Genomic DNA, 13,896 nt, shown 5'->3' on the forward strand with positions numbered 1-13,896 from the left:
TGAACAATTGTTTTGAGATAAATTTAAGTGTTGTGGTACAGCGTGCGACACCAGCAGGAGTTCTACTGAGAGTAGCAGGAGCGAGGGGCCCTCTCCTCCCCAAATCCAGTTTAGAGTGATGGCGGGTCCCTCAAAGGAAGCTGTTTGCAGCGTAGAATCTGTTTTGGGCCAGGCTGGAATTTGCCTCTGAATCTTAATCCCTGGACTGGCTACTTTGTTCACAGTAGCTGCACGCTGGGACGGAGTCCCTGGGGACCAGGAGTGTTAGAATGAGAGTCAAGAGTCAGATTTTGTGCCTGGGTTCTGGCTGGGTGACTTTAGGGCAGTTACTCTCTCCCTTCAGGTCTGTGTTCTCATTTGTAAAATGGAGGAAGGGGCTGTTTAAGGGTGAACTTAAGGATAGAGTGGCACCTGGCCCCAAATCCCTGTAATGCCATGTGATGTCCATACCCCCAAACTGAATGATTACAGCCCAGATTTCCCCTTTCCATGGCTATGGCCAGGGCGCTTTATGGATATCTGGTTCAGGCCAAGACCAAAACTTACCTGCCTACTCTTCTAGAGAGGCCCTTGATTCCTGGTGTTTGCACACCTGCCTTTACACTCAGCAGCCCTCCCACCTGCCATAGTGAACACCTGGAATAGCAGTCCCATTTGTAAGCCCTCCTTAAGGATGACCTAGGACAGAGTTTGACTGGATCAGAGAACGAGACCAAGGCCTGAGCCCTGAAGAATGTCGAGGCTCAGAGGTCGGGGAGGAAGAACAGGAGGCAAAGCGCAGATGCTGCTGAGAGGTGGAGTCAGATGAGCAGAGAGAAGAAAGACGTGGCGACTGGATTTGTCAACATGGAGGATGTGGGTGAGGCTGAGGAGGTCGCCACTGGTGGGATGGAGAGAGCAGCTACGTTGGAGGGCGTAATCGCTTACTTCTGGGGCTGAAGAAACTGAATCATGGTGTGAGTCACTTAAATCTGGCGGAAAAGTGGGGACAGGAGAATTATTTTTGTTAGCCCATTTTGTCTTCTGAAGGAGGAAGCTACTGAGCATGTCTGCACACTGAGTGGAATAATCCAGCAATGAGGAGGAGGCATTTTTCAAGTGATGGGGACAATGGGGAAATCATGGAGCAGAATCTGAGATTTGAGCCTTGCATTTGAAACGGCAGAGACACAGCTTCTGTCCCATTGGGCAGAGCTATGGGAAACAGCCCATGCTTGATCATTTGGGGACAAGAAAAGAAAAACAGCCATTTCTTATGGTTGAACCTGACAGCCGGGAGGAAGAACAAGAAGATGGTGGTAGATACAAGTAGGATGGCGGATTTGTGATTGGACGATGAGGGAGGTCAAGTCTGATGACTTCAATTTCCTTGAAATATATGAGATGATGTTATCGATGGAGAGTGGAGGTGGACAAGGGGGTGGGGACCTGGAGGGAAAGGACACTGCCAGATGCTGTCTGCCCTGGAGGTTGTTGGGAGGGGGCAATGTAGACAAGGAGGCACTTGGCACAACACAAGGGACGGAGATGCTCCAGCGCACCCCCGGCATCCTCTGCCCAGGTAACTGCAGGAGAGGCTTACCCTGCCCACCTCCACCAGGTTTGTGACCATGACGATGCTGGCGGAGTTCTCTTGCCAGATCATTCTCCAAAAGTCCTTTACCGTCTCCTGCATTGGACCTGCCAACAGAGAAGGTGACAGGGTCAGTGTCTGTGAGGGCAAGGTAGCAGCCCGGAGTTCATTGCTCTTGGCTGCCTTAGGGGAGCAGGAGAGAGGTCAGGGGTCCCTCACTAGTACACCAAGTGGCTGAGACTGGGGCCCGAGGCATGTGAACCCGATGGGGCCAGAGCAGAGCATGGGTAAGAAAAGCCACATCCGGAACCTGCCTGGTCTGCAGCACCCCTGTCCCTTCTGTCACCCTCCTGCTCAGCCCCATCAAACCTGCTGTCCCCTGAACTATATTTTGGATTGTGTTCAAGGAATTTTCTCAAAACTGGTCTCTGGTGAGAGACAGAAAGGGAATTGGGGTCGGGAGGGTGGAGAGGCCCAATTTTAAGCTTGACAGATGCTGGAGGCACTCACTTGGAGCCCAAGGAGGAAAGAGGGGATAGAAAAGAAAGAAAGAAAAAAGACAAATACTGGGAGATAAGATCAGACAGTCCAAAGCGATTTCCTTGGAAATTGCTCTTCCAATGTCCAATCATTTTTAAAATTACAGAAGTAATGTATGTATTTTCTATAAAAGTTTGAATAACATTCTGTTATGCAAACATATATGTAGTTACTGCAATAAACATTGTATCTATTATGAACATTTTTTATGTCCTTAAAAATTTTTATCAAGCATGATAGTTTTCATAGCTGCAGAGTTTTCTACGATAAATACACTTTATTTAACCTATTATTGGGCATTTAAGAGTTTTCACTTTTTTTTCATATTGTAGGTAATTCTGTGAAGAATGTGCTTATATGTTATTGTCCACATGTAGAATTACCTGCAGGAAGTCTCTCTAGAAGGATCTAAAAGTCATGATCATTCTTAACTTACTGATAATTTGTGTTCTAGGGCCATCTGCTGCATGTGCACCAGTCATGGATGTGCACCCCCAAGAAGGCAGGACACCCTCAGCTCCAACTCTGTTGGGTGGCATCTGCTGGAGGCTGAGACTTCTGCTCTGCCCTGCCTGGGCCCTCCCTCCTGACCCTTTCCTAGGAACAGCTCCTTCCTCACTCCCTTCCTGGCTGCACCTGTTGCCTCCTTCCTTCTTAGGGACCTCTAGAGCCTCATCAGCTGTACCCCGGCTTCCTTGCCAGTGGAAATTCATTCCTCTCCTCCAGGGCAGGGTCAGGTCTCTTAGTTGAAGAGGAGTGTTGGGACAACAAGCCTGCATTGATTTCCCAGACAACCCTCTTCCTTGGAGCCCTCGAGATCTCTTGGGAGCATGAGGCAGAGGTATGGCACTTACCTTGAGTTGCAATGTAGTGCCGGGGTCGGTGGTACCCCTGGATAGCAGAAGAAAAGCACAGTCTCCAGTCAAAGTTTGCAAGCAGCACAATATTAATAAATATCTTCTTCTGGCTTGATTTCCTCATAGGCAAAATGGGAAGAGCATTAGCCATTTCCCAGAGAAGTGATAAAGGTGAAATGAGACAATGCATTTAAAACACTCAGTAAGTCACCAAATGCTACCTGGTATCATAACTACTCTTGAGGTGCCCATCCACGCATGCCTTGGAGCCAGGGCATGGGGAGCAAAATCCATGAATGCATCACTTATGCCCATGCACCCAAAAAGAGGGAAGAAGGAGTTTTCAGGTGTATGGGGGAACATTGACCACCAAAAAGTCTTTCCTGAGCTGTGATTATATGCAGAACACTATACAAGGCCCTGTGGGACACTCAGGAGAAAACAGAAGAAACAATTCTATTGTTGACTCCTTGCATTAGTAACAATTAAGAAAAGAAAACTGGGAAGAATGCCACATTGTTTCTCTCTGCCAACAGACTTGGGATTGTAATTAAAGTTCTGCATGCGGAGAGGACCCGTGTGGAGGTGTCCATATGCAGATCAGCTATTTGCAAATTTGAAGACCACTTTCTGGATTCCCTGTATATTTCAGAGGGCTCCCATAAGCCCTGCTGAACTCTGGTGTGGAGTTACTCTGGTGCCCATAACTCCAGTCCTCAGAGAAGAGATTGAATATAACTCTCTCTTTTGCTTGGGTGTGGCACAGATGGAGGGTCCCCTTCCTTGTTAAAGAGAAGGAGCAGATTGTATTGAGTACAAATGTTAGAGACTGACAGGTTTGCATTTAGTATAGAACACTGAATGCTATTAGTATTCAGAGAATGAATGAATGGATGGACACATTCTATTTTAAAACACAGATGCCAACTATGGAGCCAACAGAGAGGTTGTGACCATCCAGAAATTACTTAACCATTCAGACTTTATGATTAACTATGCCTGGAGAAAATAAATCCTAAAGTTTCAAGAAACTTTTTTTTTTTCCATCTGGAATGTTGAACAGTTCTGTCCTATCAAAGTGGTCCTGTCCTCTCCAAGTGGATGAGCTACCTCAAAGCCTGCTTCAAGGAATAAGCTCAAATTGCCATCTGCATAGCTTTTGGTGCAATAGATGTGGCATCCCTAAAGTTCTGGGTCTACTTGCTGATGCAAAGACTAGTTTCTCTACCTTAGTTTTTCACTTGGTTATTAGTTTGAGTAGATACCTTCCAATTGCTGGCCATTCTCCACAGCAGACTGTTGACACCAACCCAAGGCCAATTCATGACCAGAACTGTTGGATCAACCACTTAGCCATCAAACAGCCCCGTCTAAACTCTGCTTGAGTGATCCCATTTACACAGTGAGGACACTGAGTTGACAAACTCTGCCTCCTCATCTTAAAAAATGTCCCTTAGAGGCTAGTGCACTGAGACTCAGAGAAATTGCCCAATAAGCAAGTTTGGACAAACCAATTAGAAAGACAGTGCAGTGTGGTGGTTATGCATGCCATGAGCCAACCTGCCTTCCTGAGTTTGAATCCTGCTCTGTCCCTTCTAAGCTATAGAGTTAGGGCAAGCCATTTAGCCTCTTTGTGTCTCGGTTATTATTATTTTTCTGTAAAATGGGGACAAGAGTATTTAATTCATAGTATTGTTCAGATTAGATGAGTTAACATATGAGAGTTATTGTATGCCAGGCACTATTCTAAGATTTAACATAAATGTCTTTGCTCTTATTATTTTTATATTATTATTTATTTGGCAAGTATTTGTTAAGAGACTAGTATAAGTGCCTACCAGACTCTTGGGGGCTGCTGGCAGGATGGGTCCTCTCTTCGACTAGTGCAATAAATTCTCTGACACACAAGAGGTAAGGCCTATCTGCTCCTCCAAGTCAAGATGGACAGGGTGGGCAGGCTGACCAGGAGAATCAGACTTGGAGGTTTTCTGGAGTAGGTTTGGGAACAGAAAATAGACTCCTAGAACCTGAGATGATGTGGTTTCTCAAGTCCACCCTCTTCTGCCATCGCTGCCCTGCAGCTCTGGGTTGGGCCACAACATCAACCTCCTGCTGGCCTCCCTGCCTCTAGCCTGGCCTCCAAACCCTTCTATTTTCTGCCCAGTGAACTCCTTATTTTACACTGAAGTGTTATTTTCCTACTTATAAGTCTGCAGTGGCGTCCCATTCTTTGAGTGGTCATGCCCAAATGCCTCATCAGGACCTGATTATAGTCTCCATTGTCTTCTCTAGCCTCACGCCCAGGGGTCCTTCTCCGTCCACTCGCACAATCCACGTACCCCATGCTGTATCCTCACTGCCCTGCTTTTCAGACAGATCTCCTGGGCGATACAGACCTGAGAGATCCAGCAGGGCTTTGGATATGCCCAACGAATATGGTGGCACATGCTGCAATGAGTATTTTTGTACTTTCCTCCACCTGGGCCATGGGACATGTCACCAAAAGCTGAGTGCAGTTCCCAGCACAGGCTGGTTGGTGGAATACATGTACAAATGTGTTTTTGAGGTGAAGTTGGGGCACCCCCTTAATGCATGGGCTGGGAGACCAAAGACCCTGCAGCAAACTGTGATTTGACAGATTCTAATGTGCTTGAAAGTCAATAAGATGAAATTCTGAGCCAGAAATGAATTCACCTTTCAATAGAGATGGCTCAGGTTCACTATTTTGTGCTTTATTTCTTTGCTCGGTGGCTCACTACTCAATCAACAGGTGTTAATGGAGCAGATACTGTATAAGACCCTGGAAATGCAAAAGTGGATCAGATGGACGCGGGTTCTGCTTGGGAGCAGCTTGCAGACATCAACAAACTGGCCTAAGAGCTACCAAGGGGAAGACGCGGGGGCCTGTGGAGCACTCCTGGGAGCTGACTCAGGTATAGAGGCCAGAGGAGCGTTCTCTGAGGAGGCGGTGGTTTAATTGGTTTCTTAATCATGCTTAGTTTGGGCCTCTAAATATCCCTATCATTCCCATTATGTCCCTTCAGCAATCTGCTCAGTCTTCCTACCCCTGTCCCCCTTGCTCACTGGCTTGTTACTCGTCTGCAGGAGCAGCAGCCATGTTCCTGTCCAGAGGCCTTGGCATCGGCCCTTTCCCATGGCTTCCACATCTGTCCCCAGGTAAGGGAGTGGTTTCTCTCTCAGTCCCTTCAAACTTCTGCTCACCTGTCAGCCAATGCTCCAGAAAGCCCTTCTCTCAACACGCAGGCTACCTCTTCCCTTCCCTGGCTGATTTTCACCGGGGGTACTCATCACCCAACGGCAGATGCTTCTTTATTCACTTCCATGCTTGCTGTCTGCCCGCCTCCCCCAGGTGAACAGGAGCTCCACCATGGCGGGAGCGGTATCTGGTTTGCTCATGGCCGTGTCCCCAACCCAGAGAAGTCTGCCTGGACCATCAGTCTTGATAGAAACATATTGAATGCATGCCTGCTGTGTGCCTGTCCCCACACTGCCTCTGAGTAAAGAGACCCTCCCTGGCCTCCGAAACCCACGCGGTCCCCAAAGAGAAAACATTCAAACCACGAGACTCCTCAGCCAAGGAGATAAAAGGAGATGTGCTGCTCAATTGGGGCTCCTCTGGGGATTTGCCAAGAGCTAGTACTGAAAACTTCCTAACCTTAAAAGAACTTTGAGTTCATTTGAGTCCCACCTACACAGCACGCAAATCGACTGCAAACCAGCTCTGGGCCTGCCTCCATCTGTCTGTGAGCAATGGGAAAGAGGTTTGCATCCAAAACGCATTCATCTCACTCTGCACTCATGCATCTGTTACTTACTGGGGACCCAGATATGATATTTATTTCCAGGCTGGTAATTTATAACAGATTCAAGTGGCCAATACATTTTTTGGGTGTGCAAACAAATCCACCAGCAGGACGGTTCAAACGGTAGCAGACCAGAGGCCCAGACAGGGCTGAGAACAGTTCTGCTCACTATGCGAAGGGAGTCATTTTAATGGATTGTCAAGGTCCAATTGGGGAGGAATGATTCTATGCTGAGCAGTTAGCTCTCTGGAGAGCCAGGAAGGATTCTGGTTGGGGTGGAGCCCAGGGGAAAGGAGTAAAGACTGGGTAGCTATGTGTGTCTTGCCAGGAATCCCAGGGAGACCCTAAGAATTTTGCTGGAGTATACAGCAGGTTCATAGCTGCGGTGATTCCTCCTCCACTGTCAACCCCATAGTGGTGACACTGTGCAAGGAGACAGTTGTGGTTGGTGTTTTCTCTGGTCTCTCTCTCTTTTCCTTCTCTCTCTGTTCTGTGCTGTGGAGGCAAACTGCACAGACTGTACCAGGGTCACAGGTGTCCTAGGTCCCTCTCTGCCAAGTCACGATGGGTTGGCCTTGCCTCTCTACTGAGGGCTACAGCTCCTGTCGGGCAGCCCGGTCCTAAACAGTGTCTCTCTCTACCCTTGTTTTGGCCTAGAACTAACCACTAAGAGCTCTCCACCATTGCTGGCCACAAAACCCTACACCACACCTGCTGGTCTCTCTTAATCCTATTCACATCGGTATTAGGGTCTCAAGGAGAGTTACCCCTTTGAATAAGTCTGTTTCTTTTTGGAACTCAAGACAGATCCTTTGCATCAATTATTGTGTATTCATGGCTCAGTGTTATAACATCAGAATGAGTCAGTAATGTACCCATGATCACAAAGTTAGCAATCACTAATCCAAGGCTTGGATTCAGCTGACCCACAAAGACTTAGTTTATGATGTTAGTCCTATTAGCCCTTGACTCTAACCACTGAGATCCAGCCCAGGGTTCAACATTGCATGTTAGGACAGCATGTGGCATAGGCTATTTGGTCTGTCTGCACAACCTACTTCTTACACACACACACACACACACACACACACACACACACACACAGGCTGTGGTGGGTTCTAACGGGGTGGAGAAATAGTCTAGCTGTGTGATCTTGGGGAATTGTCTTAATCTCAGCTCCTGGTTTCCTATCTTAAAAGGCCCACAAAATGTTTTGTAATGACAAAACATGGTGTGGTGGAAACAGGTGGCATTATTGGCTATTAGTTGTAGAGATTCACTTGCATTTGATACAGTACAGTACCAGCATTCCTCGGTTCTCACTGTAGTTGGAGGCTCACGCAGCTGTGGATTGAACACGTATCCATGAGAGGGACTTTTCCTGGAGTTTTCCATTCAGATGACATATGCCAGATGGATACAGCAACTGGAGGCATGCAGGACCCTGCCTGGGCTGGGACCCTCAGAACCCTCACATCTGCCCACCCTCACATCTACCCAGCCACAGGCAAGGTCAAGGAGAAAAAGAAGAAACCAGTTCAACATGTGCTGATCAGGCCCCCACTAAATGTTGACTTCTGGGAGGTGGCAGGAGGTAGACGAAGGGGCAGAAGAAAGGGCACTGGTTGGGAAGTCATTCGGATGTGATTCCTATCCTGGTTCAGCCACGAGCCAGTGCACAGCCTTGGACAGGCTTTGCAATATCTCTAAACCTCAGCGCCCCCATGGGGAATTGGGGCGACGAGACTCCCCTGAAGGGTTGTTAGGAAGTGTTGGTAAACTGACTCATTTAAACTGCGACCATTGCTGTCATCTCTGCTTACTGATGCTACTAAGGCAGCAGGGTATGGTGGGGAGCCACTCCTAATTAAACCCTTACTCCCTCCATCACAGCTCACAGTGTGATCATGGATATGTTACTTAACCTTAGGAGCCTCAGCATCCTCACCTGGAAAGGGTAATAATGACCACCTGCCAAGTTAAGGTACTACTTAAGGTGGTGTTGGCACATGAGAGGGGATCAGTGATCCTTAGTTTACTAAAGGCCCTATTTGCCTGGCCGGTTCTTTTATCAGCCTCTAAGGCACCCTCCCTCTACCTTGAGGCTTTGCTCCTATATTCCCTGCTCTGTGAAGGGCTTCTTTTTCTTACTGGACCCCCTCTCCCAGACGGAGTTGCTTTTGGGTCAACACCTGGTCCAGAAAGTCGGTATTTCTAGTACGCAGTAGAAGGTCTGCTCTGTGCTTGTGAAATGAATAACAGGTGCACAGGAGCAAGGATGGTGGCATGGTGGGTAAGGGCTGGGAGTGCCTTGTGCACTCAGAAGGGGCCACCTTCCTGTGAACTTTCCAGAAAGGCCATGGAGGTAGAGACTGTCCATCTTCATCTCTACTGAAGCTCCAGCCCCAACTCCTGACCACATGGTGCCCCTTGTTAGTCAGGGTCAGTCTGGGAAATAGAAAGGAACCACTCCAGGTGTTTCTCATCACCTCCAATTCCCCAGAGGGATTCAGCATGGGGAGTTGGTTGACGAGGTGACGGGGAAGCCAAAGGGGAACAGTGGGGCGACCTTGGGGTCAGCAACACCAGGAGGCTGTGACCCTTAGAGCTAGTGGGACAAGGGGAGACAGAGAAGTTTCCACAGCCTAGGAGCTGGGGCTGCTGGCAGAAGGTGGAGCCACGATGTTCTGACTGAGGACCTGCCACCCAGAGGAGGGAGACAGGCAGAGAATATGCGGGTTTCTCTTCCATCATCCTCTGATCTCCCATCAGTGCCTCTCGTTGAAGGAATCAGCTCCCCTTCTTCTTTGCACTACACACACACACACACACACACACACACACACACACACACACAAACACATACACCTGTGATGCAAAGCAGAGCAGAAAAGGATAAGGACTGGATCAGAGGGCAAACAAGTGGCCGACACAAGGCTCCATAAACATTTGTTGAATTAATGAAACAAGGCTCAGCCCCGATGGTGAGGGAATTTGCAAAGCATGCCACTGTACTTTACAGTTTGTCTACAGATACATTTGGAAGTCTAAGGAACGAGCCATTCTTCAAGACCCCTTGGGCTGTGCACTGAGGTCCTGGGAAGTCTGGCTTGAATCTGTCTTGCTGGGATGTTCACCTGGCCATAGTGGCCACTTTAGCCTCTTGCAAACTCTCTCACTTCCGTGAACAGAAAGGCCCTGGTGGTAGAAACTTCTTGGCTTCTTTTTGAGTTGAGTCCCTTCCTTAGTAGTCTCTGAAATACTGAAGCAGCCTACTTCCTAATCAGTTGTCTTAATTCCAAAAGCATTTGATCTATCTGATCATTGGCAGCAGATAAATCACCCCAAAGCTCAATTCGGCCATGTCCTTGAGCAAAATCTCAGGATAAAGCCTGACCTTGGTCTGGCCATCTAAGCCATCGATAATCCAGTCCAACCTTACTTTGCTCTGCTCCCCTGGAACACAGCGGCTGCCTGTTCACAGCTGCCCCATCTCAGTACTGCCCTCCTCTAACCAGAGGCCATCTTCCTTCTCTTTGATTTTAAATTCTACTTGTGCCGGAAGCTTTGGTTCATATCACATTTTGCATTCCTGATGGGAAAAAAAAAGTGATATTTTTTCCCCTACCTCTGAATCCCTGCAGCATTTTATCTGGAATGTGACACTTGTCACTTTCTAGGCTGCCCTGGCATGACTGATGTGCATGGCTTATCTCCCTCCTGAGGTTTTCGAGGGTGGAGACCATGGCATTTGTAGTTTTATGATTTCTGTAGCATCTAGCATACGGTGGTCACCTTAAATCTTTTTGTTGCGTTCATGGCTGCACCTTCACCTTCAAATGAATGAATGGATGGACAGATGAACAGACACATATAAATTAATACACAGATTGAATGAATAAGACTAGCAGCTGTCCTGGCCACCTGGAAGAGAATGAAGCTTTAGGTGGATAATCCACTTGGGTCATGCAAATGAGGGAGAAGCAGACCGCTGGGCACGTTCTGGAAGGCCACCTTCTGTGGAAACGGTCGAGGATAGCCACAGACCTTGAGCCTCTACAGCCAACCTCAGGCCCCAGCTACCCAGCCCCACCAAGACACTCACGTCAATATAATTGGCATTGATATAGTCAGAGTGCGGGTCTCCATCCAGCACCAGCAATCTCACTCTGGAATGGTCATCTGCAGAGAGAACAGAAAGCAAGGGGCGGTGGGTAAGGGGCCTTAAGGCGAGAAGCCAGTGATTCTCGCCTTTAGAGCTACCACTTATTAGTTACTACACACTAGCTATGGTGACACTCTCTCACTCAACCTCAGCACTACTCAGTTAATATCCCTTTTACAAATGAGGAAGTTGAGGCTCTAGGAGGTTGCTAGTTTTTGGGTTTTTTTTTTTTTTTTTTTTGGTACCAGGGCTTGAACTCAGGAGCACTTGACCATTGAGCCACATCCCCAGCCCTATTTTGTATTTTATTTAGAGAAGGGACTTACTGAGTTGCTTAGTGCCTCACTTTTTGCTGAGGCTGGGTTTGAACATGTGATCCTCCTGCCTCAGCCTCCTGAGCTGCTGGGATCACAGGTGTGTGCCACTGCACCTGGTGGTTTCTAGCTTTAAAAGGAAACTAGAAGAACTTCCTCCCTTTGGATTCCACCTTCTCTTTAGATTCCCTTTAGATTCTGGTTTCGTTGTTACCCAACTGTATGAGTCACCTGCTTCTTAAGTCTTAAATATCATCATTAACATGGAGATGGAAAAACTTGCTTCCTAGGACTATGCAAGAGAGACCATACAGACACGCTCACGCTCAGGACGTGGGAGATGCATGTGAATTAATGTGCTACATTTCCAGGCTTGCTTAAAAGTGGCAAGTTCACCTATTTTCCACATGTGCACAAATTGCTTTTCCTTTGTCTCTTGGAGTACTGTTGCAAATAGATTGTTGGCCTCTTATTGGTATCAATACTCTCATTAGAGTGAGGCTGACTGAATCATTACAAAAGAGTTCGTCAGTAACTAAAATCGTGTTACTGACGATACTTTCTCAAACACAATCTAGGCATAAACAAGATCTGCATGCTTACTTCAAATAACACCAAAAAATTAAAAAGTAGTACATGAGAAGAATCAAGATAAATCCATTACAAGTAATGAAGGTGAGCTCTGACATTCTAATAGACACAGGCAAGTGGAACAGCCTGGTTGGATCTGGGAAGGAGGAACTTCGTTTGCTACCCAGGTCCTTGGGCACGTATCACAGCGCACCCACTGGCCGTTGGCCAGTCCTCCTTACTCCAGGGCAGGAGTGGGGTTCAATGCAAGTGGGCTAGAGAGCTCTGAGCATCCTTGAGGGTTCCCCGGGGTGAGGGAAGTCAAGTCTGCACGTCCTGTCTGACTCCTACACTCTGCAATTCATAAATACATTTACTGCAATGAACTGGAACCTCCTTGAGGACACAGACATACTCTGTCTTGTTCCTTGATCCATGTGCCCTGTACCCCAAAGGGGCCTGGCAGATGGCAGGCACTGGACAAATACCTGGGAGGGTGTCAACAGATGACCTCATTTAATCCTCACAATGTCCCTGTAAAGTGGCAGGATGGGTTCTGTTAGCCCTTGTTACAAATGAGGAACATTTGTAGATTGGCTCTGTGGCCAATGGCACGTGGAAGAATGGGCTCCTCTTGACTCTGGGTTTAACTTCTGCTCCCAGGCTAAGCAGGGTATGGGAGACCATCTCTGGGGTGCAGAGCGGAGGAGAGAATTAACTGCAGAGAAGTAATTCCCTGGGTGATAGAAAAGTGTTTGAGAAGCCAGGTAGGGGAGAGAGAGAGCGTGCATGCACTTGGCGAGAAGCAACCAGGAGACACTGTGTCCCCCAGGGGTGGAGGGACAGAAGGCAGGGGTGGGACTCCCAGAGCTCAGGAGCTGGGGCTGGCTGCTGGACAGGACCACCAGGGGCCTCCCTGATGGGAGCTGGAGACAAGTAGGAGCTTCTCTTGTTGCTAAAGAAGGGGACTGTGATTGGGACAGTGGGGAGTTTCTGCTTCTCTTTCTCCTCTCCGATATCCCACTCAGGGCAAGTCATTGGCCGAACCCAGCTGACAAGAGAGCCTGGGGATTGGAGCCTGGAGGTCAGTTCCCTGCAATGCAGAGTCGAGTGGGGGAAGGTGAGGAATGGGCCCAATTATGGACAACTGGGCCCAGGACGGGTATGCGACACCATCCCACATCGATTAATCCACTGATTCAGAATTAGTCATCCAGGATTCGTTGCGTGGCGCTATGCTAGGTGGTTCTACCCAATGCCGCTTTTCTTACTCACCTTGGGGAAGGGTTTCAGTGGAAGCAACTAGAAGGAGTAGCTTCTAAGTGGACCGTTGGGGGAATGGGTGTGTGGGGGGAGGAGTTTGAACTTCATCCAAGAGACGGTGGGCACCAGAGACTATAACATTACCTCAATGATTTTATTCCTTACAACATGCCTGTAACTCATTGCAGTACTGGAATGGTGCAGTATTATGAGTCTTCCTTTTGCAGAGATATAGAAACTAAAGCTCAGAGAGGCTAAGCTGACCTCCCAACTACCAAAGGCTCCCTCTCAGGCCTGTCTGACCCTCATTCCACTTTCCAGGTGCTGCCCTGGCACCTCAGGACTCTTGTAGGTACTGCTAGAGTCTGTACAGTTGGTCCCCAGCTCCTTCATTATTCTAGCTCCAGGAGAGGGACTTTTAGGGGAGGGTACAGCCAATCCAGCAGGCTGGGGTTAAAACAAGGCCTGGTGCCTGACTCTGAACCTCAGATGTCAAGTCTTGTTACAGAAACTATCAACCTTTAAAAAATGAAAATGCGTACTATGCTTTGACTCAATGGTCTCATTAATAACTTAATTATTCAAAATCTCTTTTATTTATTAAGATACACCTGCCCCTGAGGTCCACAGCACTAGAAACAGAGATTCTGATTTTAAAAATTGAAAGCAATTAAAAATACACACAAAATACACACACACACACACACACATACACACACATATACATATATATATAAAGTTTAAAAAACCCAGAAAGCAAAAATCATTAAAAAGAAAGCAGAAAGAACCA

At 47.7% G+C, this 13,896-nt stretch overlaps 1 protein-coding gene across 2 annotated transcripts in view; it reads right to left on the reverse strand.

The window, feature by feature from the left end:
• Ptprt (protein tyrosine phosphatase receptor type T) overlaps window positions 1-13,896 on the reverse strand; it is a 1,035,616-nt gene that overhangs the window by 31,492 nt on the left and 990,228 nt on the right. For both annotated transcript variants that reach the window (XM_076849097.1, XM_076849096.1), the window contains 3 exons: window positions 10,900-10,976; window positions 2,968-3,004; window positions 1,583-1,680 (listed from right to left, as the gene is read on the reverse strand). In XM_076849097.1, coding sequence (XP_076705212.1) covers window positions 1,583-1,680; window positions 2,968-3,004; window positions 10,900-10,976 — 212 coding nt within the window. The remainder of the gene's footprint in view (window positions 1-1,582; window positions 1,681-2,967; window positions 3,005-10,899; window positions 10,977-13,896) is intronic.

Source organism: Callospermophilus lateralis, chromosome 3, assembly GCF_048772815.1.
Source record: "Callospermophilus lateralis isolate mCalLat2 chromosome 3, mCalLat2.hap1, whole genome shotgun sequence".
Lineage (NCBI taxonomy): Eukaryota > Metazoa > Chordata > Mammalia > Rodentia > Sciuridae > Callospermophilus > Callospermophilus lateralis.